Genomic DNA, 24738 nt, shown 5'->3' with positions numbered 1-24738 from the left:
GACATGCTCTTCCTAATGAAGTCGCTATTCAACGAGGGGTCTGACGACCAATATTGTTTTAGGGACGGCAAAACAATCAACCCCATCAGCATTGTAATACCTATAAAAGTTTTCAGTTCATCCTCTGATATATTTACATTACGTCCATTTTGGGATGAATAACGGTTTGTTTCTAATTGCAATGTCTCCCAAAAAGTATTAGGAATCAACTGATCGAAATATGCGGAAGCTGGAGGCAACTTGGAACCATCCCCGGCACCATCAACTATGTCAATCTGACCTACATTTGGAAAATTTGTCGGTCCTTGTTTTGCTGAAAAACGTTTAACAATTACCTTGCGAGTTATCGGACTCCATTCGAGATCGTCCCTATCTAAAACCTCCTCAAACTCATCATTTTCGCTGCTAGAGCCTTCAGAAGAATCGTAATCCAGTTCTTGTTCAATTTCAATGTCACTTTCATCGTCAAAATTATCATCTAATTCACGGCCATTTATCACCTCTTTTTGTTTCAATTCGGCACATTCAACGTCATAAGAAACAAATCCATTAAAATCGCCGTCTGAATCCGATGACGCCATTAAAAAATTCAACAAAATAAATTCATTTTTACGCAAAACTGTTTGATAAAAATTTTTCACGGAGCCCGCCATTTTGACTACTGATATGTTTACAGTACACTCCAGTTGTCGTATGTCACGTGAGACTTTCGTTACGAGTCGAAAGTTACCGAGTTTTACCGACGGTCATTTCGGGCGACATCGGGCGATCCCGTACATGACGTTACGGGCGCTTACGTAACGAGAGGGTTAAGGTGTAACGGTGATATAACAATACGATTTTTTAAATCGAATAAAAATTATGACCTCTCTAGGGTCCACAAACTAGAAACGCGATTTTTCGTACAATCAGGGGCCATAATTCAGGAAGTTACGGTCTGATATGCGCGAATATTGAAAGGAACCGAGATCTTTGGGTTATAAACATACATTTCAAGTTTCAACAAAATCGGATAAAAATTATGACCTCTATAGGGTCCACAACCTTGATATACCATATTTTTACGCTATTTGAGAACGAAGGGCGGCCATTTTGTCTGTCAGTTTTGGGCAGATTTTCACAAAATTCGAACTCAGTCATCCTTAGGATGTAACGGTGATATAATAATACGTTTTTTTAAATCGAATAAAAAGTATGACCTCTATAGGGTCCACAAGCTAAAAACGTGACTTTTTCGTACAATCAGGTGCCATAATTCAGGAAGTTATTCCGATATGCGCAAACATCGAAAGGAATTGAGATCTTTGGGTTATAAGCATACATTTCAAGTTTGAACCAAATCAGATAAAAATTGTGGCCTCTACAGTGTTCACAAGCTAAAAACGTGATTTTTCATACAATCAGGGGCCATAATCCATGAAGAAAAGAGATCTTAGGGTGATAAACCTATATTTCAAGTTTCATTGAAATCGGATAAAAATTGTGACCTGTAGACTGTTCACAAACAATTGTGGACGGACAGACGGACGGACGGACAGGGGCGACGACAATATACGTCCAAATGAAAATGTGGGCGTATAAAAATTGTGACCTCTACAGTGTTCACAAGCTAAAAACATGATTTTTCGTACAATCAGGGGCCATAATCCATGAAGATACATGCCGATATTGAAAGGAACCGAGATCTTAGGGTGATAAACCTATATTTCAAGTTTCATTGAAATCAGATAAAAATTGTGACCTGTAGACTGTTCACAAACAATTGTGGACGGACAGACGGACGGACGGACAGGGGCGACGACAATATACGTCCAAATGAAAATGTGGGCGTATAAAAATTGTGACCTCTACAGTGTTCACAAGCTAAAAACATGATTTTTCGTACAATCAGGGGCCATAATCCATGAAGATACATGCCAATATTGAAAGGAACCGAGATCTTAGGGTGATAAACCTATATTTCAAGTTTCATTGAAATCAGATAAAAATTGTGACCTGTAGACTGTTCACAAACAATTGTGGACGGACAGACGGACGGACGGACAGGGGCGACGACAATATACGTCCAAATGAAAATGTGGGCGTATAAAAATTGTGACCTCTACAGTGTTCACAAGCTAAAAACATGATTTTTCGTACAATCAGGGGCCATAATCCATGAAGATACATGCCAATATTGAAAGGAACCGAGATCTTAGGGTGATAAACCTATATTTCAAGTTTCATTGAAATCAGATAAAAATTGTGACCTGTAGACTGTTCACAAACAATTGTGGACGGACGGACGTCCAGACAGGGGCGACGACAATATACGTCCACATGAAAATGTGGGCGTATAATAAAAACAAGGGAATACACAGACTTTTTACTAATTTTCTCGCTTTCTCTTATCTCATGACAGTCAATTCTTTTTATGAATTGTTAATTTCAAACAGATATCCTCGCACTGTATAATATTACAACATTTCGTCTGTTATCGCTCTTACATGCAGTCAGATACATTTAAGGATTACTTGTGTTTTCCTTTTGCTTTCGTCACTTTCAGTTTTTTCAAATCTTCGTTAAGCATCTACCGTAGCAATGATCTCTGTGTTAATATTATATCTGGAATGTGTTAACCAGTTCTATCACATATGTTATATTGGCTGACACCAACATTGTCCTTAAATTGACTGACAGGTAAATTTGTCAGTTAATTTTACTAGCAAATCTAACATGATTGAAATGAGAACCTTGATTGTCATAATATATAAAGCCAATTAAACTTACCAAGTTTGGATCTAAAGCTACTTGAACACAACTCATGAATATATCCCACCACAACTGAAGGAAGTCCTGATTATGTCCACTATCTGATAACATTTGTACCTTGCCAGTCTTAGTATTATAGGCATGATTCCAAGGTTTCACTTCACCAATAAAGTGAATTATTCTTATATCATTTCTAAATCTGAAAAAAAAACCCAGATTTTAGAACATATTGTTACCCCATAGCAGTGTTTAAAATTCGGCCAGAAAAGTTGTAAGCCAATTGCACCCGCTGGCAGACGCCATTCATGAAAGTTGTAGGTCCTAACATTAACTTTTGTGTGCCCCATAAATATTAACAAAACACACGTACACTACCCCAAATGCCTTGAATTTCTAAGTTCCGTAGGTGTCTTCTACAGCCATTTGGGGCAGGGCCCGGTTTCACAAAAACTTAAATCTCCTTAAAATAGTCTTAAACGTAAGATAGATACGTTTCACAAAACGATTTTAAGCATTTTAGATAAAATCCACTAAAATAATATTGTAAGTTAAAATTTTATCTTAACTTAAAATAGTGGCGTTTCACAAAACTATTTTAGGGACAATTTTAACTAAAATCAATTTTAACTTAGGACAGCCGTCACCCTCTCCTAACTTAAAATCACGACATTAACAAACATTGATTAGAGCTACGTTTTTTAGTTCTATTGCTACATATAGATATATTTGGAATAATGATAATATTGCCAATGGCCCGGGTCATATAATTTAAACATACTATCATACTATTTTATATATTACCATATGATCCAAATATAAATTATACTCTTTTCAAAAAAAAAAAACTAAAAGAGAGAGTGTTTAAGGTCAACTCGACACAAACTAGGTCATTTGGGGACTAACACATGGTTCAATATTTCAATAATTTGCTTGCACATAGGGGTCTTTAGTAGCTGCAGGAAACTGGAGGACCCGGAGAAAACCCACGAGGTTGGACGGGCCACCCTACTCCCCCTCACGTACAACCGGGGAATCGAAACCCCGCCAGTCCTATAATACTATAAGACACGTCATAGGCAAAGCATTTATGGTTTTCGGATTATGATGATTTATATAGGAGTCGAGGGCATTTTATATTTGAAAAAACAAAAATTTAATTTAGTAAGATAGATAGGCATTATCCAATAAGGCATTTTCAAAGTATTATTGAAAGGGTCCATGGGACTGACCTTTCAAATCTAGGCATCGGAACATTGGCTATTTTGTGTATAAGTTTAAAAGTTGTTAAATACTTTTAAAATTTGACAATACTTTAGTCTAGATTAATCGTTTGAGTCTCAATAGTTTCTGTTATCCAAAATACCATAAAACTTCGAAAGTCAAGCGATTTCGTTTATCAATACACATTATTACCATTGAAGCCTGCGAGTAAATCAAATGCCAAGGTCACGAAAGCGAATGTAAGTTAGTTCAACCTGGTAACAGTTCTAAGTTCCGAAGCGTATAGGCTTACATTCTAAGTGCCCTCGCTAGAATTGTGAACTGCACGGGCGCAAGCAATTTTAACTAAAATCTATTAAAATTGCATTTTAAGTTACAACTGATCTTCGTGAAACGCATAAAATTCAAAATTTCATTTTGATTTTAGTTAAAATCTATTTTAGTGATTTTAGTTTAAGTTTTTGTGAAACAGGGCTCTGGTTAAAAGTTAAAATATATGTATTCAATATTGATTGACTGTTCACAATACAATTTTAACTTTTGAAGGATTTAATGTTTATACTTCGTGTATAGAAAGAAACCAGCGGCTGCCAGGCAGGATACGCCCACATTTTCAAGAGATGGATAGAGAACAAGCTAAAAAGAAAGTGATTTTTCGTACAATCAGGAGCCATAATTCAGGAAGTTACGGTCTGATATGCGCGAATATCTAAAGGAACCGAGATCTTTGGGTTATAAACTTACATTTCAAGTTTCAACAAAATTGGATAAAAATTGAGGCCCTCTATAGGGTCCACAACCTTGATATACCATCTTTTTACGCTATTTGAGAACGAACGGCAGCCTTCCTTAGGATTTAACGGTGATGTATTAATACGTTTTTTTAAATCAGTTGTAAATTGTGACCTCTATAGGGTCTACAAGCTAAAAACGCGATTTTTCGTACAATCGGGGGCCATAATTCAGGAAGTTACGGTCCGATATGCGCGAAATCGAAAGGAACCAAGATCTTTGGGTTATAAGCATACATTTCAAGTTTAAACCAAATCGGATAAAAATCACAAGTTAAACACGTGATTTTTCGTACAATCAGGGGTCATAATCCATGAAGTTACAGTCCGATACATGCCAATATCGAAAGGAACCGAGATCTTACGGTGATAAACCTATATTTCAAGTTTCATTGAAATCGGATAAAAATTGTGACCTGTACACTGTTCACAAACAATTGTGGACGGTCGGACGGACAGGGGCGACGACAATATACGTCCACATGAAAATGTGGGCGTATAAAAATCATTCCACCCCAGGCTTGATATTTATTTTTTCTGTAATAATAAATATTCACTTGTAATAATTTTAGTGATTGTGTGAGTTAGTTGTATTTTACGGCCGCTTCCACCGAGGTAATATCGCAGAGTGATTATATGTAGGTCTACTTTATAGTACTGACATTGTATCTCGAAATTCCATTCACATAGAAATCTGGAGATTAAAATGGCCCTTCACATTCTCCGAAAATTAACAGAAAATATTGTGCATATAAATGAAATGAAATGAAACTGGCGTTTAAGGTCTTACAAAACATTGATTAACATGTCTTACATTTCAATAAACTTATTACATTTACTTTCCGGTAGCAACAATCATTTGATTTGTTTCATTCATCATGACGTGTGTGGAACTGTGAAATGAAAGACCGTGACCTGTTTCAACATGAAAGTAAACTATCAGTGCTTTTCGGTAGACGACACTTCATTTTTTTCATCATTATTAAACTGACCTGATGTCCACGTTGGAATAGCCTATATTTATGGAACGATAAACTCTTTGTTATTCTTCCTATATGACATTGCACGTGCCTGATTTTGAGACTTGGGTCTCCAGTGCGATAGTGAACTCTTCATTAAAGAAATAGTCTTGATAATCAAGTCTGCTATTAAATCACGGGAGTTAGAAAGAATGGCGGGAAAGGCCACTTGTTTTACCTAGCTGGAATTATATTGTTACCGGTAGTGAGGCTGACCTAGTTTAGTAGCATACATGTTTGGATCTCACCGTTGAAGGAATATAATATGCCGGATTATGCATGTGTATTCAATATCGGAACATACACTCATCTATTGCACACTTGATCAAAATGGTTAAATAATATTCTGCCGAACTCTGGGAGCGTGCTGATATTTGCAAGCACGACCTCACACCTACAACAATAATTTCTCTCAGTGGACAATCTTATTTTCATTTCCGGTAATGAAATACTGTTAAATATCTGGATAAAATATATTTCGGATATAAATAGGGGCAATATAAATATTTTCAAAGGAGAATTTGATAGAACCATGAACAAAATATCCATGACAAAAACAGTCGGCTCAGAGGGGCGACCCACCATCTTCAAAATAAAAAGATGTCGGCCCGTCCAGTTATTTATTGGCGCTGGTCCAACGGACCAACGTAAATTTTAAACACTGCCCCATAGAATAATAACATTTTCAAATCAAGGAATTTAAACACTGCTGTGATTGATGAAGAGTAATTAGGAGGAAGCCAATCAAACTTTGGGGTCATGCAAGGGGGGGTGTTCCCGGAATGCCGGCAGACTTTGATGTCATATTTTGCCGCTAATCCAGAGTTAATCTGCACTCTAAGATTGGTATCGTTTAATATGGTTGTTTTAGTGCGAATAACGATGCATACAGTTTAATTTCAAAACATCGTTTGATAATTGATAATAACGCTTGAAAATTACAAAAATCGTTTAATTAGTACTATCGTTTAATTTAAAGGTACATCGTTGAATTTCTCCGAGAGGTGTTTAGAAATGAGGTATCCGTTTACTTATCTAATTGGTTTAATTACTAGCCGAGCACTTTAATTTCCCGAGACGCGTAAAAAAATTAACACCCGATGAATTTATCTACAGGGTTTAAATATTAGACGAAGCGTTTAATTTCCCGCAAGTCGTTTATCCGATTGCTTATTTTGATTTTGATTATTTACGTATGAATTACGAATAGAAAAGGTGAATATAAAAAGAAAATGCACAACCATCGATGCTCGCCTTACCGTGGTCTAGTATTATTATCCATTATCCATTAAAAAAATATGATTCCACCATTGACAAATACATAAAAAACCGGTAAATCACGTCCAAGGTTATTATACCATTGGAAATCGGTAAAGCACTTCCCAGGTAATGTATTTTCTTTAATTGTTGTTAGTTAGTTCTATTTTACGTCCGCTTCCACCAAGGTGATATCGCAGACAAATTTAAATCACCAAAGAATGAAAATAGCCTTCCACCTGTACACGTTGCTAGAAGACCTGGCAATGTACACGTGTCACTGTGATAATCTCGTGAGACTTTTTCACTGGCGCCAAATAGTCGATCTCTATACAAGATGTCGCTCATTTTCAGACAAAGCTACAGGAATGGCTTCCAACAGTATCAAAAGGATACCGTAGTATTATTATCCATTATCCATTTAATGTCTGATATCGCAGACAAATTTAAATCACCAAAGAATGAAAATAGCCTTCCACCTGTACACGTTGCTAGAAGACCTGGCAATGTACACGTGTCACTGTGATAATCTCGTGAGACTTTTTCACTGGCGCCAAATAGTCGATCTCTATACAAGATGTCGCTCATTTTCAGACAAAGCTACAGGAATGGCTTCCAACAGTATCAAAAGGATACCGTAGTATTATTATCCATTATCCATTTAAAAAAATAATGATTCCACCATTGACAAATACATCACAAGTCGGTAAATCACATCCAATGTTACGATTATTTGCATATAAAGTGCGAATACATCAAAAATTGGTAAATCACGTCTGAGGTAATTATACATTTGGAAAGCCGTAAATCAAATCCCATACGTTCGTTCGTTCCTGGAGTTTTACAACCAGTTCCACCTGAGGTGATATCGTAGACAAGTCACCCACATCCCACTACTACCTGTTGTTTTAACGTTCGCTTCCACAGAAGTGATATCGCAGACAAGCACACATCCCAGGTAATGTATCTGTTGTTGTTAGTTAGTTGTATTTTACGTCCGCTTCCACCAAGGTGATATCGCAGACAAGGTAATGTATCGTTCGTTCGTTCTTGGTGTTTAACGTCTGCTTCCACATAAGTGATATCGCAGACAAGACATAGGAGAGCCGAAGCTGATTCCTGTTTTTTAGAATATGATTTTGCAATCTTTCCATTTGGCCTTAGGCCATGGATTTGGTTTAGTGGGAAGTTCTTCCCTTTATTTAATACAAAACATATCGTTTGGTAGATGATCTCGTCTGCTTCTGGATTGGTAGATGTCATCGTTTGGGGTTAGTGTTTAGGTGCCAGGCCTGTCTTATCGTGGCCTACCCTTACTCCACTGTCCCACTCTCTGGGTTTGGTATCAGTTTTATTTGCGGAATAGTGTTTAGGTGCCAAGTTCGTCTGACCGTAACTTCCCCTTACTCCACTATCCTGCTAGTTCGGTAGATGTCATCTTTGTGGGGTTTGTGTTTAGGTGCCAGGCCCGTCTTATCGTGACCTCCCCTTACTCCACTATCCCACTCTGTAGGTTTGGTGTCTGTTTTTGGTGGAATAGTGTTTAGATGCCGAGTCCGTCCTGCCAGTTTGGTATAAATCCCCTATGTAGTTTAGTGTTTAGATGCCGGGCCCGTCTAACCGTGACCCCCTCTTACTTCACTATTCTACTTAGTCCAACTGTGTCCATTAGGGCGTGGATTTGTTCGAAGATTTGCAGTTTCAGATCTGGTCTCGGGAAGAGTAGGTTCTTATTGTTGAATGGTATGTTGTTGGTCTCCATTGTTCTCACTAGTTTCCTTCTCTCCTCCTCGTATACCTCGCAGTCTACCAGGACATGGTTGGCGGTATATTCTTCTCCGCATTCACAGATGATGACTTGGTGTTTGTAGTCTCGCAGCCGCTCTTTCATCCTTAGCTTCGATATAAGTCTACAAATATCTCTTCTAGGGTGATTGAGTGTTGTCATTGTGTAGATCTTGTTATCCAGCCGTTCAACGAGATTTAATTCCCAGATTGAATTGACCTGTCTTTTGACCATACTGTAGATTACCGTGGTGCTGTAGTCTATGGTGCGGAGTGGTGCTGTGTCCTTGAGACCTTCATTGGCGAGTCGATTTGCCTCCTCGTTTCCTCTAATGTTGACATGTGATGGAATCCACACGAGTTCTACTTTGCTTCCCTTCTCTAAAACCCTCTGGTACAGCTGCCTGATTTCCAAAATGACTTCTGGTCTTGAGTCCCAGTTGTCATTTTGGATTGAAATCAGACTGCTCAGAGAGTCGCTTGGAATGACGAACTTACTAGTCTTTTGATGGGAAATCCATGATATAGCGTCACGAATGGCCACAAGCTCTGCAGTGTACACCGAACAGTTATTGGGCAGTTTCCTGCTTATTCCCTGTTCCCCGTTTGGCCAGTTGTCTTCCAGGTGTTCTAGAGAGCAAGCATGTGCAGCAGTGAGGTTGTTTTTCTTGTCGGTTTTCTGTAGTAGATCTAGATTTACCGGCGGTATAGGGAGCGTCCAAGGGGCGATCACTGGGGGATCACTGGGGGGTCGTGTTCATTTATCACGAGCTCCCCCAGTCGCAGTTCCTTGATTGTTTCCCTGATACCCTGGCGGAAGCTTTTCTTTCTAGGATCTCTCACATATCTTGTATTTTTTAGACTGACAAAGGTTGGGGATCTTTCGCCCAGTTGCGAGATCTTAGCCCAGTACCTTGTCGCTAGTTCTTTTCTTCTTAGGGATAGGGGCAACTCCCCGACTTCCTGATCATCGAGTACTTTACTTTGTCCTCACCAGCCGCACTATCCTTCTTGAGGGAAAGAGCCTTATTTAACTCCTCCTCAGAGAAGGGTAGATTGATTGGTTTAGCCCCTTCATTAGGTTCAATTTCTAATGAAGGGTGCTGTGAGTAAAAGATTTCCTTTCTCTTCAGCAACTCTGGTGATTGGTTTTCGTCCCTGCTTGCGTCAGCGAAAGCTTTTGCAAGTAGATCTGCCTTTTCATTGCCGTACTCATCTCCATTCTTTAGGTTTGGTATGTTGAATGATCTGCGCTTCCCGTTCATGGAGTTCAGCTTCTTCCAGGCGGCACCTGTTTGCGTGTTTTGATTCAACGCATTACAGAATGTCATCCAGTGTCCGCTTTGTGCCTTCCGGATGGTGTCTCTTGCGGCGTATTTCAACTTCAGGTAGTTTTGGTGATTGACTTCATTGTAGTGGCGTTTCCGTAGACGTAGTGCATTCTTTCTTTCGTTAACCGCCTTCTGACATTCTGGTGACCACCAAGGTTTTCTAATCCTTGATTGCCCTCCAGAAGTCTTGGGAATGGAGTCGTCTGCGGCACCTATAATAGCACTCGTGATGTTAGCTGCGTACACGTCGATGTTGGCATCGATGATGTCTTCTTCATTCCACCCAAGGCAGCCTACACGGAAGTTAGCCCAATCAGCCTCTTTTATTTTCCAATTGGGTTTCCCGTTATAGACTTCCCTGGTTGTTTCACATTGGATGCAGAGTTCTATCAGTAGATGGTCGCTGCCAAGTGTTTCATCTTCGTGTACTTGCCAGTCGCAGCGGTTTGCCATACCCAGCGTACAGAGCGTGAGATCCAGATGTGAAGGTGGGGCATTTCCTCCAACAAAAGTAGGGCACTCGTCGTTCAGTACGCATAGGTCGTTCTCTTCTATTATTGAGCATAGCTAATCCCCCGACAGTCATTCCTCGGTGACCCCCACAGGATGTGTTTTGCGTTGAAATCCTCGCAAAACACAAATTCGCCCTGCGGAAGCTGGTCGAGAAGTGACTGGAAGTCAACTGGTTTTCTCGTGACATCTGGGGGTACATAGACATTCACTATTGTCAATTTTGTATTATTGCTCAATGTGATGGCTATGCCCATTGCTTTTAGAGGGTCCTCTACATCCAGCGAAACAGAAATATAATTTAAGTTATCACTGACGTAGATGGCAAGACCACCGCCATCTGACAAGTGTATCCGGGCAAGTAGATGTCGTTCTTGGTTGGTAGTAGCTTGGTTTCTTGGAGGCATATTACATCTTTGGGGTTGCGGGTGATGTGTTTTCTCAGCTCAGCACATCTGGGGGCCAGTCCATTAAGGTTTAGTTGTAGAACTTTTACCTGGCCCGCCATGATGACTGTCCGGATGGATGCCTCTCTGTCTTGTCTATTTATTGGTCAATTGGCGTTTCACATTCCATAGAAGGTACCTCATTAGTGTTCGTCTTTGGTGTTAAAACCAGCAAGCAACTGGGCATATCGCCAGTGCTGTAGTGACGAACATGAGATATCCTTCTACGGAGTGCGAGGTTTGCCGTTTGATCACTTTTTGTGGTTTCTTCGTCGTCGTCTTCTTCTCTTGATCTTTTTTTTACCGTGTTGATTGAATTAATCATGACACACAGGACATCGGGGTTGACCATGTGTGTCCTTATTTTGCCGAGTACGTTTGTCATCTTGGTAGTTTGATCCTCATTGGACACGGCCACCTGGAGGAACTCGATCATGAAGTTCATGAAGCCACTTTCCGTTTTAAATTTAGGAATGAAGTGTGATTCATGAACATTCGTTTTCGATTCCTCTTACTTCTTGGATTTGGTCTTGTTCTTTGGTGTTGGTTTGTCTTTTTGGTTGGGTGCCGTGGTGGTTTTTTTCGGCGTTGTTTGGGATGTCGATGGAATCGGCCCCGGAATTGGTTTTGCAACTGGAGCCCTATTCCTGATATCTTTTGTCTTCCCTTCCTTCTTTTTCAGCATCAATGAGGCTTCATTGAAACTTACTTTCTCTTTTACCCGGATCTTTAGAGTTTCCTTGGTGTTCTGGATTTTCGGGCATTCGGGAGAGTTCGCTGCGAGACCGCCTTTACAGTTCGAACAATTTTTTTGAATGCCCGCCCTGCAGACGGTCGCCGCATGACTCCCCCCACACTGAGCGCACACAGTCTTTCCTTTGCAGTACTTGACTGTGTGCCCCAGCTTCTGACAGTTGGCGCACTGCCTTACCCTCTGTACATAGGGGTGAGTACGTCGGTTGAGGTAGACGATTTTAAGTGCCTCGGGCGCTGTACCTTTCTTGAAGGTTAGGGCGACGCTTCCCTGGTCCTTCCCCTTGGCCACTTTAAACCGATATACCTCGGTTGCTTGGTACCCCCTCTCTATTAGATCCTCCAGAATTTCGTCCCCGGTATATTCGGCCGGTATCCCATGAACAACCACCTTGTCTATTGACAAGGTGGACGGTTCGGACACCGTCACGGTCATACCGAGAAGTAGGTTCTGGGCCAGCGCTAGGTCCATGTCAGACCTACTTTTTAGGGCAAGTCTAATATGTCCCGGCACTGTGATCTTTATGTCGGGTATGTTGATAATACCCCACTTACTCTTCAATTCCTTGCCCACGGCCGTAAGTTTGGCTCCTTGGAAGGACTTACCTTCCAGTGGCCTCACAAGTACGACGTGGGTCTGTTCTTCTCTCCTTTTTGTCGCAGGAAAGAACTTTGGTGCAGGGCTGCTTTTAAAAGCGTCAGCCATTGACATGGGTGAGCTAGCCTCTGTCGCCATCGTTCTTATGCTGCCGAAAAGTAAAATCGAAAACAAAAGGAGGGACTGAACAGTGTTGATTAAGGTTGCATGCTGTTGTTAATTAATGGCGTAAGCTGATATAACTGTTGTTAACCCTTTCCACAAAGAGCCGCTAGTCAATCAGTGTTATTAATACTAATTAACTATGGGTTCCTATTGCTTGTATGAGTTTACTTAACAGTTATGAGGCTTGGTAACTATAATAATAATTTAGATTGTTAGTGTTGTTTTAAGCTGGTATAACTGACGTTAACCCTTTCCACAAAAAAGCCGCTAGTCAATCAGTGTTATTAATACTAATTAACTATGGGTTCCTATTGCTTGTATGAGTTTACTTAACAGTTATCAGGTTTGGTATTAGATGATAGAAAGAAGAGTAGAATAGTTAAATAAATGAAGAGTCTGATAAGGAAAATAATGGAAATATTGAAAGGATGAGAAAGAAAAATAAATAAAAATAAATAAATAAATGGAGTTAAGAAGTTGGTACATGTATATAGGGAGAATGAAAAAACAAATAACAAAAAGTAAAAAAGGGTGAGGGGAAGGTAACTAAATAAAGTAGATTAAATAAAGTAGATTAAATAAAGTAGATTAAATAAAGTAGATTAAAAATGTAGAAAATAAAATAGAAGGAGGAATTAAGGAAATAAGCTTATATCTGATATAAAAAAGAAAAAATAGTATCCTAACAATGAATCGAAGAGAAAAGAAGCAAAAAAAAATGGAAGAACAAAATAAAATAAAATAAGGTAGATAGTTAAGTTCCACCTGTAGACGTCACAAGCAGAGAAGTCAACCCCGCAAAGTAATGTTGCACGACGATAATCTTGTGAGACTTCTCACTGGCGCCAAAAAGTCGCTATCTGTAAGTCTCTATAGACAAGCTGACGCCCATTTTCAAACAGGTCACACGGGGCTAACCAATTAACACCATCGCACACCAGATGCCGGCCATCGCAAGAATATTTTCTTTCTCCAACTAGCACAACCATTGTTTCGCATACCCTTTAAGTGCTATGAACATCAGATAATAATTTTGCTAACCCCACTACGTTTCTACTACATTCCGTAATTTAACTGATTTATACTATATCCAATATAACGTTTTGATTAATTAAATGAGAGTAAACACTTTTACCTTGTAATTTTATACCAGTTTGCGATTTATGATTACAATCTTATACAAAGTATTTATATTTTATTGTAAATAATTTCCTCGGGAGATGAATTTATATAAGCCCTGGCTTGCTTTCAGATCCCACAATCATATATAGGGTGACCCATGCACCTACAGAAATACAGTCAACCGCTGATAGTTCGAGACTACCACTGAAGCGTGCACATTCGCCGTGTCGAGGCCAACTTTCTGACAGTATGATACTATAAATAGCCATGGCACGTGCAATTCTCTACAAATCTATCAACTATTACAGCCGTAAAAAATTTATTGTTGACGATTTTGAATAGCAGTAAAATTAAACTTCTTGGTTATTATACAGGTCACAATTCTATGGAATACAATTACTGCTTTTTACTGAGCGACGTTTCGACTAGGCTTCTCTAGTCATTATCAAGCTATGATAAAAAATGAAAATATGACAGGACAATATATACATGTACACCACAATGCTAAGTTAATGATGACAAACCAGGGATGTAACTTAATTACGTGTACCTAATGGTAATCTGATTTAATTGTACGCTAATAAGTAATAATACCAATTAACCTAAAAAATTGACTAATTGATTAATGGATAAGTTGTTGTGGAGTATACACAGTGATTAGTGGGTTTTAATAATACAAACGTTGCAAGAAAATGAAAATTGATGAAATGTTATCAACGACCCCTTTCACTGAAATAAATACAAATGGTAAAAGAATAGATTGTTGTGGAGTATTTACAACGATTTGATGAGGTTTTGATAATGACAACATCCCACGAAGATGAGATTTGATTTGTGTTATAACCAAAATAATTGATATGTGGATGTTGATGCGAGTGATTACACTGATATACGAAAAACCCTTACAGCAGATTTAGAAATTACGTTCGTTTCATTTTTTAAATCGCTTTATCATTAACTGTACCGTTAAGAGCGGCATCTTTTGGTTTAGTACAAATAATATCTCTGAAACACTCGGGTTAGACAGGAACATGATACTAGCAGTAGTTTCATTTTACTTTTAAAAGCTTCTTAAAACAATTGTTGAGGTAGCTAACGTGCTCATTTCTAAATTTAATTTTTGTTCTAGCTTTCTGTTATGTTTCGTAAAAAAGTAGTCTTGATTATCCCGACCTGTCAATCAGCCCTAGAATGGTCGATAGACTGGTTAAGCGAGACTCATTTCAAAACAAGGGCACGTAACCTATCTTTTACTCAAAAGTGTCTGGATGTTATGGACGACACATGGAACCAGTTTTCAGTCTATTATTTATAGATGATTAATGGTCATAGCTTATTAAGTAAACATGATCGTTTATTTAGTGACTATAATTGTGTGAAACTGATTTGAGGCTTGGCATATATATAAATATTGTGGCGAAATTGTCGAGATATATGGAGATATTTATTTATGGTGGGTCACCCTATCATATAGTGTACTTTTATAATATGTAAATATTTATTGAATAAATAGTGTCAGAACAAAAAAAAAACATATTGCATTAAACCAAAGGTACATTTATCACTATTACAATATATGTACATGTATGGTATTAAAAAAATAATGTGTGTCGGGGAGGCCACATAACGGGGATTGGACAGCAGGGTTATATTTTTCTGTCAAGTTGGGTACTAACTCAAAATCAACATTCCCGAAACGGATTTATAAATCAAACAAAACAAATATTTAGCTGTGATAAATTAATAACAAAGAGCAAATTGTATGTATTTATATACTGTTCAAAAAAAGTAGGGGATATTTGATTTTGGGGGCATAATACTAAAATATGCAAATGACTACGAAAAAAGTCACTATAGAACCTAACAGAAGAAACATTTCCAGTTACATGTGACGCCCAAACGCACCAATAGCTACCGCATGGAATGCAGGTGATGCTTGGGATCATCATGGGGGTCCAACCCAAGATTTGCACGACTCTGACTTTGAATGTTACAGTCATTGTGGCATTGAATTCCAGGGTGGAAACATCAGTTTAATTTTGATATGCGTCGGCTTACCCAAAATGAAAGGTTACGTGCCCTTGGCATGCTACAGATCGGCACAACACAGGCGGTTGTGGCGCGGACGATGAATGTTTCTCAGTCTGTCATAAGCAGGCTATGGTCCAGATACCGTGATACACAATCTGTACAAGACAGACCACGCTCAGGTCGACCAAGATCGACAACTCAAGCCCAGGATCGATTTATCCGTACCTTGGCCTTGAGAAATCGTGTCATCACAGCAAATCAGATCAGCGCTCGTCTTCAAACAGACACTGGTGTGAGAGTGAGTGGCCATACGATTCGGAATCGACTGCATAGGGGTCACCTTCGCGCCCGACGTCCTCACGTGATCCCTTGTTTGAGAGATCATCACATTCAGGCAAGACGTCGTTGGTGTAGGGATCGTCAACACTGGGATAATCGACGCTGGAGCAATGTGATGTTTTCAGATGAGTCAAGGTTCACTGTTGATTTTTTGGACAGACGTAGGAGGGTGTGGCGTCGTCGAAACGAGCGCTTCCAAGACGTTAACGTCATCAGACATGATCGATTTGGGGGTGGTTCTGTTATGGTGTGGGGAGGCATCACTGTTGCTGGAAGAACGGCTTTACATGTTGTTGCAGGGCGTGTTACAGGCCAGTACTACCGGGACAACATCTTGGCAGTCCATGTTGTGCCGTTCGCACGACGTCATGGCCGCCGTTTCATCTTCCAGGATGACAACGCAAGATGTCACAGGGCCAGGATCGTTACAGGTTACCTCCAACAACAGAACATCACCACATTACCTTGGCCAGCACTGAGTCCCGACCTCTCCCCCATCGAGCAATTCTGGGACATGCTTGGACAGAGGTTACGTCAACGTCAACAACGTCCTGCCAATGTCCAAGAACTTGCTGCTGCGTTGCAACAGGAATGGGACAATCTGGACCAAAATGACCTTAGACGTCTCATTAGGAGTATGCCACGTCGGATCAATGCTTGTTTGGCAAACAGAGGAGGATTTACCCGTTACTGACTTGGTTGTGATGCTGTGGTAACTTTGCTGTTTGACCCTGGGTATCATTTTACCCTTACAATGGTCAGTCTGTGCCTTACTTAGTCTAACGATCATTTGGAATAAATCGATGAATGTGAACTTCATTTCATTTTGTCATTTGTTTCTTCGTCAGTTTCATTAGGTGACTTTAATAACACTTAAAAATCAAATATCCCCTACTTTTTTTGAATAGTATATGTATGCACACTAAACACTAAAAACAATCACAAATAATGCAGGTGGGAAGTGATAAAACAATAGCATTTGAGCAATCAAAGCATTAATCCATACTGTAATAACGGAATGTGTATTCAAAAACATGGTTTCATATAGTACCCAGACAGGTGGCCACAGGTGGGAATTAATGAAACAATAGCATTCGACCAATCAAATAATTAATCTTTACTGTCACAGCGGACATCTATGACTTTGTGTTGTACGTGTATTTTCAAAATAACCATCGGATGACTAAAAAGTGAATCGCTCACAATGGCGTGTATACACAGACCCTTTCTGTAATTAGTGTGTATGGGGATATAGATTCTGAGGTGATTAATGACTAATATGATAACTGGTGTTATGAACTAGAGTCATTTCTCACTTAAAGCAGAAAACTGCATTGATTATAACAAATATAGCTTTTATTAAATAGCATTAAATAATTTACACACAAAAATTGTGTTAAGATATATAGAATAAAATACAATAATTAACACATTATAACATCTTACAGCCCAACTAAATAGGATTTATTTGCTCCATACTTAAAGTCCCATTTAACAACTGTGTTTTCAAATGGTCAATTCTTGAATCAAGCTGTCAATATTTCTTTACTTGGGGCCTTTTGGTACCACCGAATAATATCTGGAAGATGGTGATTTCGACAAAGGATGAATTTGTAAATATTAGGATGGCATGCTGTCTTTTCTTTAACTTAAAATGCCAATCTTTTACATGGTTGGTAGTACAGGGCCCTGTTAGCAAGTGCTAAAATGGTTCTAAACATTATGGCCATTGTTATCGACCCACTGTTCTGTTACATTATCAACAAACCTTTCTACTTGTAGAATGTTTAAGTCTACAGCTTCTAGAGCAAAGTACCAAAAACCATCGACATCACAGGTTCTTATAAGTGGCAAAGCTGCTGCGTGGCGTACAAACGGTCCTACTAATGGATTGTCCCAGAAGAAAGTCTGGAGTCCATAACGTTGTGCATCTTTCCAAATAGCTTGGCGAAAGCGAAACATACACCCTTTTAATATCACAATTAAAAACAACCCCCACAGCATTTTGTGTTGCTGTTTTAAAATCGGTAAATATGGTTGTTGGATTTAAGTTCAATATTACAGGTACTGTCCAATCGACAATACTATATACCGGAAAAAAACGAAAAACACTGGAAAACTACCGGGAAACACCATGTTATACTGAATACCAGAAAACACCATGTTATACTAAAACACTAAATACCGGAAAATACACTAAGTACCGGAAAATACCCTAAATAGGTAACCCGGAGACTGGCACCCTAAATAGGTAACCTGGAGCCTGGTCCTCTGTGAGCCTGGGTTAGGGTTAGTTTCTGGTGTATAGTATAGGCCCTTCTCCGGGTTACCTATTTTGCAGGGATACAACTTTATTTGAAAACACACAAGCAAAATTTTGCTTGCTGATTTCAAATGTACAAACAAAAATAGGATTTTGAAGAAATTCAAGGGGCAATTTTTTTCTTTAATGAAAATACTTTTATTATCTTTGGATTACATGTAAAAGTTATGTTATAATTTGGAGTGTACACATATTCCTTACAATTTCATTAAAGATAGGTTGCCAGACAACGAAACATACGCCCACAGCAGCTATATCGTCCGGGCAGTCAACAAGAGTTGTCGCATATTTTTACTTTTTTCGGTAATGAAACATTTATAATACATTAAAATCTGATTAAGAGTAACAACTCATTAAGTAATGATCAGAAAACCATTGGAAATTTGTTTGGTTTTTATAAAATTCTGTCCCATGCTAATGTTTAGTATACAAAACTTTTAACATCATGGATTTAGCTATTCAAGTCATAAAGATTCATTGAAAATCAATATACTTGTTCGTCTCAAGACCTTAAACTCTGTGTACCAATCTGAAGTCAATCGGATGATAACTTTAGCCTCTAGAGAGTCACAAGATTTTTCAAAGAGATCAAGGGCCATAACTCTGGCAGTAATTATCCGAAACCGTTGAAAATCAATATGATTCTTCATCTCATGACCTCAAACACTGTGCATAAATTTAAAGTCAATCGGATAATAATTTTAGCCTCTACAGCGTCCACAAGATTTTTCAAAGTGATCAAGGGTCATAACTCTGGCAGTAATTATCGGAAATTGCTGAAAATCAATAGACTTCTTTGTCTCATGACCTTAAACACTGTGTATAAATTTAAAGTCAATCGGATAGTAATTTAAGCCTCTAGAGCGTCCACAAGATTTTTCAAAGTGATCAAGGGTCATAACTCTGGCAGTAATTATCAGAAATCGCTGAAAATCAATAGGCTTCTTTGTCTCATGACCTTAAACACTGTGTATAAATTTAAAGTCAATCAGATATTAACTTTGGCCTCTAGAGCGTCCACAAGATTTTTTTTAAGTGATGAAGGGCCCTAACTCTGGTAGTAATTATCAGAAATCGCTGAAAATCAATAGGCTTCTTCGTCTCATGACCTTTAACACTGTGTATAAATTTAAAGTCAATCGGATATTAACTTTAGCCTCTAGAGCGTCCACAAGATTTTTCAAAGTGATCAAGGACCATAACTCTAGCAGTAATTATCGAAAATAGCTGAAAATCAATAGGCTTCTTTGTCTCATGACCTTAAACACTGTGCATAAATTTAAAGACAATCGGATATTAACTTTAGCCTCTAGAGCGTCCACAAGATTTTACAAAGTGATCAAGGGCCATAACTCTGGCAGTAATCATCGGAAATCGCTGAAAATCAATAGGCTTCTTTGTCTCATGACCTTAAACACTGTATAAATTTAAAGTCAATCGGATATTAACTTAAGCCTCTAGAGCGTCCACAAGATTTTTCAAAGTGATCAAGGGTCATTACTCTGGCAGTAATTATCAGAAATCGCTGAAAATCAATAGGCTTCTTTGTCTTATGACCTTAAACACTGTGTATAAATTTGAAGTCAATCGGAAATTAACTTTGACCTCTAGAGCATCCACAAGATTTTTTGAAGTGATCAAGGGCCCTAACTCTGGTAGTATTTATCAGAAATCGCTGAAAATCAATAGGCTTCTTCGTCTCATGACCTTAAACACTGTGTATAAATTTAAAGTCAATCGGATATTAACTTTAGCCTCTAGAGCGTCCACAAGCAATTGTAGACGCGGGACCCATATGTTAGTCCCGAAATGACCTAGTTTGTGTCGAGTGGACGTTAAACCCCATTTCTCTCTCTCTCTCTAGTCAATATTATTTTTAGCACACAGTACCGAATTTACAAACAAAATTTAGAAACTTGCAAAAGTTGTTATATTACAATTTTAATTTTCAAAATATTAATTATAATATTTTATTTAAATTAAAAATATTTACATATGACGGAGGCACAAAAAAACATAAAAAAAAGTTTGTGTTCTTTTGGACGTGCATATTTTTATAGCTACCCATGAAAACTCGTTTTTTCTCATTCAAGCGTATACCTTCTTGAAAATGCATTATATAATACAAGGATAGTAAATTAAACTATAAAACATAAGAACTATGTCAAAAAGTGTCCATTGATTTAGTCAAATAGCAATTTTTCGGACCACGGACAGCTATGCATGACACATCCGACGCTGAATAATAATTAAATCAGTCTACCAGAACTCTCAAAATATATATTATAGTTGGCAATATTTATATTTGTGCTTTATTAAAATTTATTTCAATCTGAAAATCAAAGTATCGAATTGTAATTTCCTGAAGTACGGCCCTTGATTGTAGGAAAAATCACTTTTGTTTTAGCTTGTTTTCTATCCATCTCTCGAAAATGTGGGCGTATCCTGCCTGGCAGCTGCTGGTTAATTTTATCTTTAGCTATGCTTGTGAATTCCTGACTGCTGTATTCTAAATTTTCTATATCGTTTAGTGACAATCCTTCCTTGGCTAGTTTGTCAGCTTGTTCATTCCCGAAAATATTGATGTGGGAGGGGATCCATGCAAGGACTACCTCCCTTCCATTATTCTTGATTGTTTGATTGATATCCCTAATTTGGTGGATTATGTCCTGTCTACTTTTGGAAGAATCTGATTCTATGGATTTGATGTTGCTTAGGGAGTCAGATAGGATTACGGCTTTTTGGTGTGTTTGCGTGGCCAGCCATTCTATTGCAGTTTTAATGGCCATCAGTTCTGCGGTGTACACAGAACAATGTTCTGGTATCCTTTTCCTGATATTTAGCTTTGCTTTGGGTATGTATATGCTGTATTCTGTTGATCCCTGTGTATTATTTTTTGATCCATCTGTGTAGATTTTAAGATAATCTGCCCATTTGGTGTCTATTAGTTCTAATGCTAGTGCTCTAGCCTCTATGGGATTAGCGTGTTTGTTTGTGACGTTAATTAGGTGTGTGTTAATGATTGGATCGCTTAGTTGCCAGGGTGGAGTGACGGGATAATTTTTTGTTTGTATGATTGTTCATTTTGTTACACGAAAAAACTAAGTGATGCGTTTTCCATGGCGCTCAGTATATGATAGCTTAATATGATCTACAATCAATATTTATTTAGTCAAAAGGAGATAGTAAAAAATATTTCAGGGTGTGTTGCGTTTCCCTCTATGGGGACACTTTTAAGATGACACCCCGATTCATTTTTTTTGGTGCACACGGGCCGATATTTTTGCGTTTGGGAGCATTGTGTGAAACAATAGTTCATAGTATTGCATAATATTATACATACAAAACCACCTAGTAATAAAATATTTGGAAAAAAAGTGATGCATTTTCCATGGCGCTCAGTATATATGCACTATTGTATTTTATTTACTCTTAATAAAAATTGAATGTAAATTATATTAACTTGTCATAAATGCAAATTGATTTTCTTTCTTTTTTATATTTTATTATTATTATTATATCAAATTAAGTATTTTTTATTTTTTTATTTTTTTTTTATATTATATATTATTATTACAAATCCCCCCCCCCCCCAAGCCTTACTAGACGAAATAAAACCCAAAACCACCATAAGACCAGATACTCTCTTTTCTCTCTCCTTCTTTTCAGGGACTGGATTCTTCCTTCAGAGAACAAATAACAAAAGGAATGAACAACAGAAATAAAGATGAAAACAACACCACCATACCGGACAACAAACTCAAATGGAAGGAAGAATGGACCAGGCCTTACACTCACCAACAAGCCCCAAGGAAGAGTTGCACCGCCCTGTCATTCAACCGGACAGAACGACCAGACCGACTAAAATGACCCAAGATATATATATATTATGTACATAATATGTTTAAATGTTCGTCCACTTTCATGTCTGTTTTGTCAAAATGTCCGTATATAAATGTCTATGTCTGTCTGTCTAAATTTTTCGTCCATATTCATGTCTGTTGGTCAATGTCTGTGATTGTCCATACTAGCACCTCATTACTTGTTATATCATGTCTCGTCCTCCTATCTATTGTCTTCTGTACATATATATAACCAGCGGCGGCCAGGCAGGATACGCCCACATAATCGAGAGATGGATAGAGAACGAAATTCGGACTCAACCTTCCTTAGGGTGTAACGGTGATATAATAATACGGTTTTTTAAATCGGATAAAAATTATGACCTCTATAGGGTCCACAAGCTAAAAACGCGATTTTTTGTACAATCAGGGGCCATAATTCAGGAAGTTACGGTCCGATATGTGCGAATATCAAAAGGAACCGAGATCTTTTGGTTATAAACTTACATTTCAATTTTCAACAAAATTGGATAAAAATTGTGACCTCTATAGGGTCCACAACCTTGATATACCATATTTTTACGCTATTTGAGAACAAACGGCGGCCATTTTGTCTGTCAATTTTGGGCCAATTTTCACGAAATTCAAACTCAGCCATCCTTAGGGTGTAACGGTGATATAATAATACGTTTTTTTAAATCGGATAAAAATTATGACCTCTATAGGGTCCACAAGCTAAAAACACGATTTTTCGTACAATCAGGGGCCATAATTCAGGAAGTTACGGTTCGATATGCGCGAATATCAAAAGGAACCAAGATCTTTGGGTTATAAACTTACATTTCAAGTTTCAACAAAATCGGTAAAAAATTGTGACCTCCATAGGGTCCACAAGCTAAAAACGTGATTTTTCGTACAATCAGGGGCCATAATCCATGAAGTTTCGATCCGATACATGCCAATATCAAAAGCAGCCTAGATCTTTTGGGGATAAACCTATATTTCAAGTTTCGTCAAAATCGGATAAGAATTGTGACTTGTAGAGAGTCCACAAACAATTGTGGACGGACGTCCGGACGGACAGGGGCGACGGCATAATACGTCCACATAAAAATGTGGGCGTATAAAAACCTAACTATCCTTTTATTTTTTCCACTAGTCACATTGTAAATATTTTCACTATGTATATATAACATGTAATTGTCTGCGATATCACTAATCACATTGTAAATATTTTCACTATGTATATATAACATGTAATTGTCTGCGATATCACTTCGGTTGAAGCGGACGTTAAATAAAGCTATTTCACACACGTTAGGCAATTTATTCTACACTTTTTGATGTGCTTTATAACTATTGAAGAGGCTCGAATTCATAAGATCTGGTTGTTAGATGTGTTTACTCTGTGTGTTGATGGATAAAACAATCAAAATTAATATTTGTGTCTGTGATAATTATTGGAAACGGAACGTTTTTTTTTAAAATTAGGATATATATTAGTGTCTATGGCGTGAATACGTAAAGCAGTTTGTATTTGGAATTTACAAGTTGAACGGGTGTCTGTTAACCCGTTCAGAAGCAAACTCGTACACGGTTAAGGTAAGGTATCATGTCATTTGAGACTCACGTCATTTGGGACTCAACATAAACAACATTTGGGACTCAGTTGACGACGTTTGGGACTTGATTGGCGTCATTCGGGACTCAACACAAACGACATTTGGGACTCAATATAAACAACATTTGGGACTCTTAAGAGTTTATCTTTTTTCGTTTTAGATGATGGCCGAAGACAGATTATGAATAATAATAAAGAAATGAAAACATTATTAGTTGTCTTTTATTTATTATAATAATAATAATAACTAGACCTGCAAGCAGCACTGAACCGGCTTTCAGGAATCAGACAGGAAATGTGTCATACAATAGCCCATTCATCGAGCTACCAAACGATACTTTAGGTGTTTTGATCTGGTCACACCCGTCGGTGAAATCACAATTTTTGCAAGAGCACCTATTTTTACTGGGTTTTTTTTTAATATCGAATATTTTTTCGACTACTTTCGGTTTACGGATCATTGTCGGGATAGATTTAACACGTTGTATGGGAACTTAACTTCCTGTACCAGAAGTTTCAGAAACATCCATTGGACAGTTTTTAAAAGAAAGGAAAATCAGAAGATATTTAGCAAATAGAACTGTGATGCAGTAATGACGGGTTTCACTGGTGCCACTTTACCCTAAACATATGTCACTTCCGGTACTAATGAAACCATTAAACAGGTTTCCACATAAGCATTGCACACATCAAATAAAATGGACGCCGAATCAACCAAATCCAGCAACATCAATTCATTTTATACATTTGTTACATGTAAGTGTACAGTACTTCCGGTGATAATGAAAATCTTCAATTAGTTTGATGAAATCAGAAATGGCATAAGGCATCAC

At 38.1% G+C, this 24738-nt stretch overlaps 1 protein-coding gene across 4 annotated transcripts in view; it reads right to left on the bottom strand.

Moving 5' to 3' along the window:
* Positions 1–24738, bottom strand: part of LOC126830306 (glycogenin-1) — a 280407-nt gene that overhangs the window by 104874 nt on the left and 150795 nt on the right. For all 4 annotated transcript variants that reach the window (XM_050560685.2, XM_050560679.2, XM_050560693.2 and 1 more), the window contains exon 6: positions 2770–2950. In XM_050560685.2, coding sequence (XP_050416642.1) covers positions 2770–2950 — 181 coding nt within the window. The remainder of the gene's footprint in view (positions 1–2769; positions 2951–24738) is intronic.

This window comes from Patella vulgata, chromosome 1 (assembly GCF_932274485.2).
Source record: "Patella vulgata chromosome 1, xgPatVulg1.2, whole genome shotgun sequence".
Classification (NCBI taxonomy): domain Eukaryota; kingdom Metazoa; phylum Mollusca; class Gastropoda; family Patellidae; genus Patella; species Patella vulgata.
The sequence above is the reverse complement of the archived record's forward strand: the minus strand, read 5'-3'. Positions and strand labels throughout refer to the sequence as shown.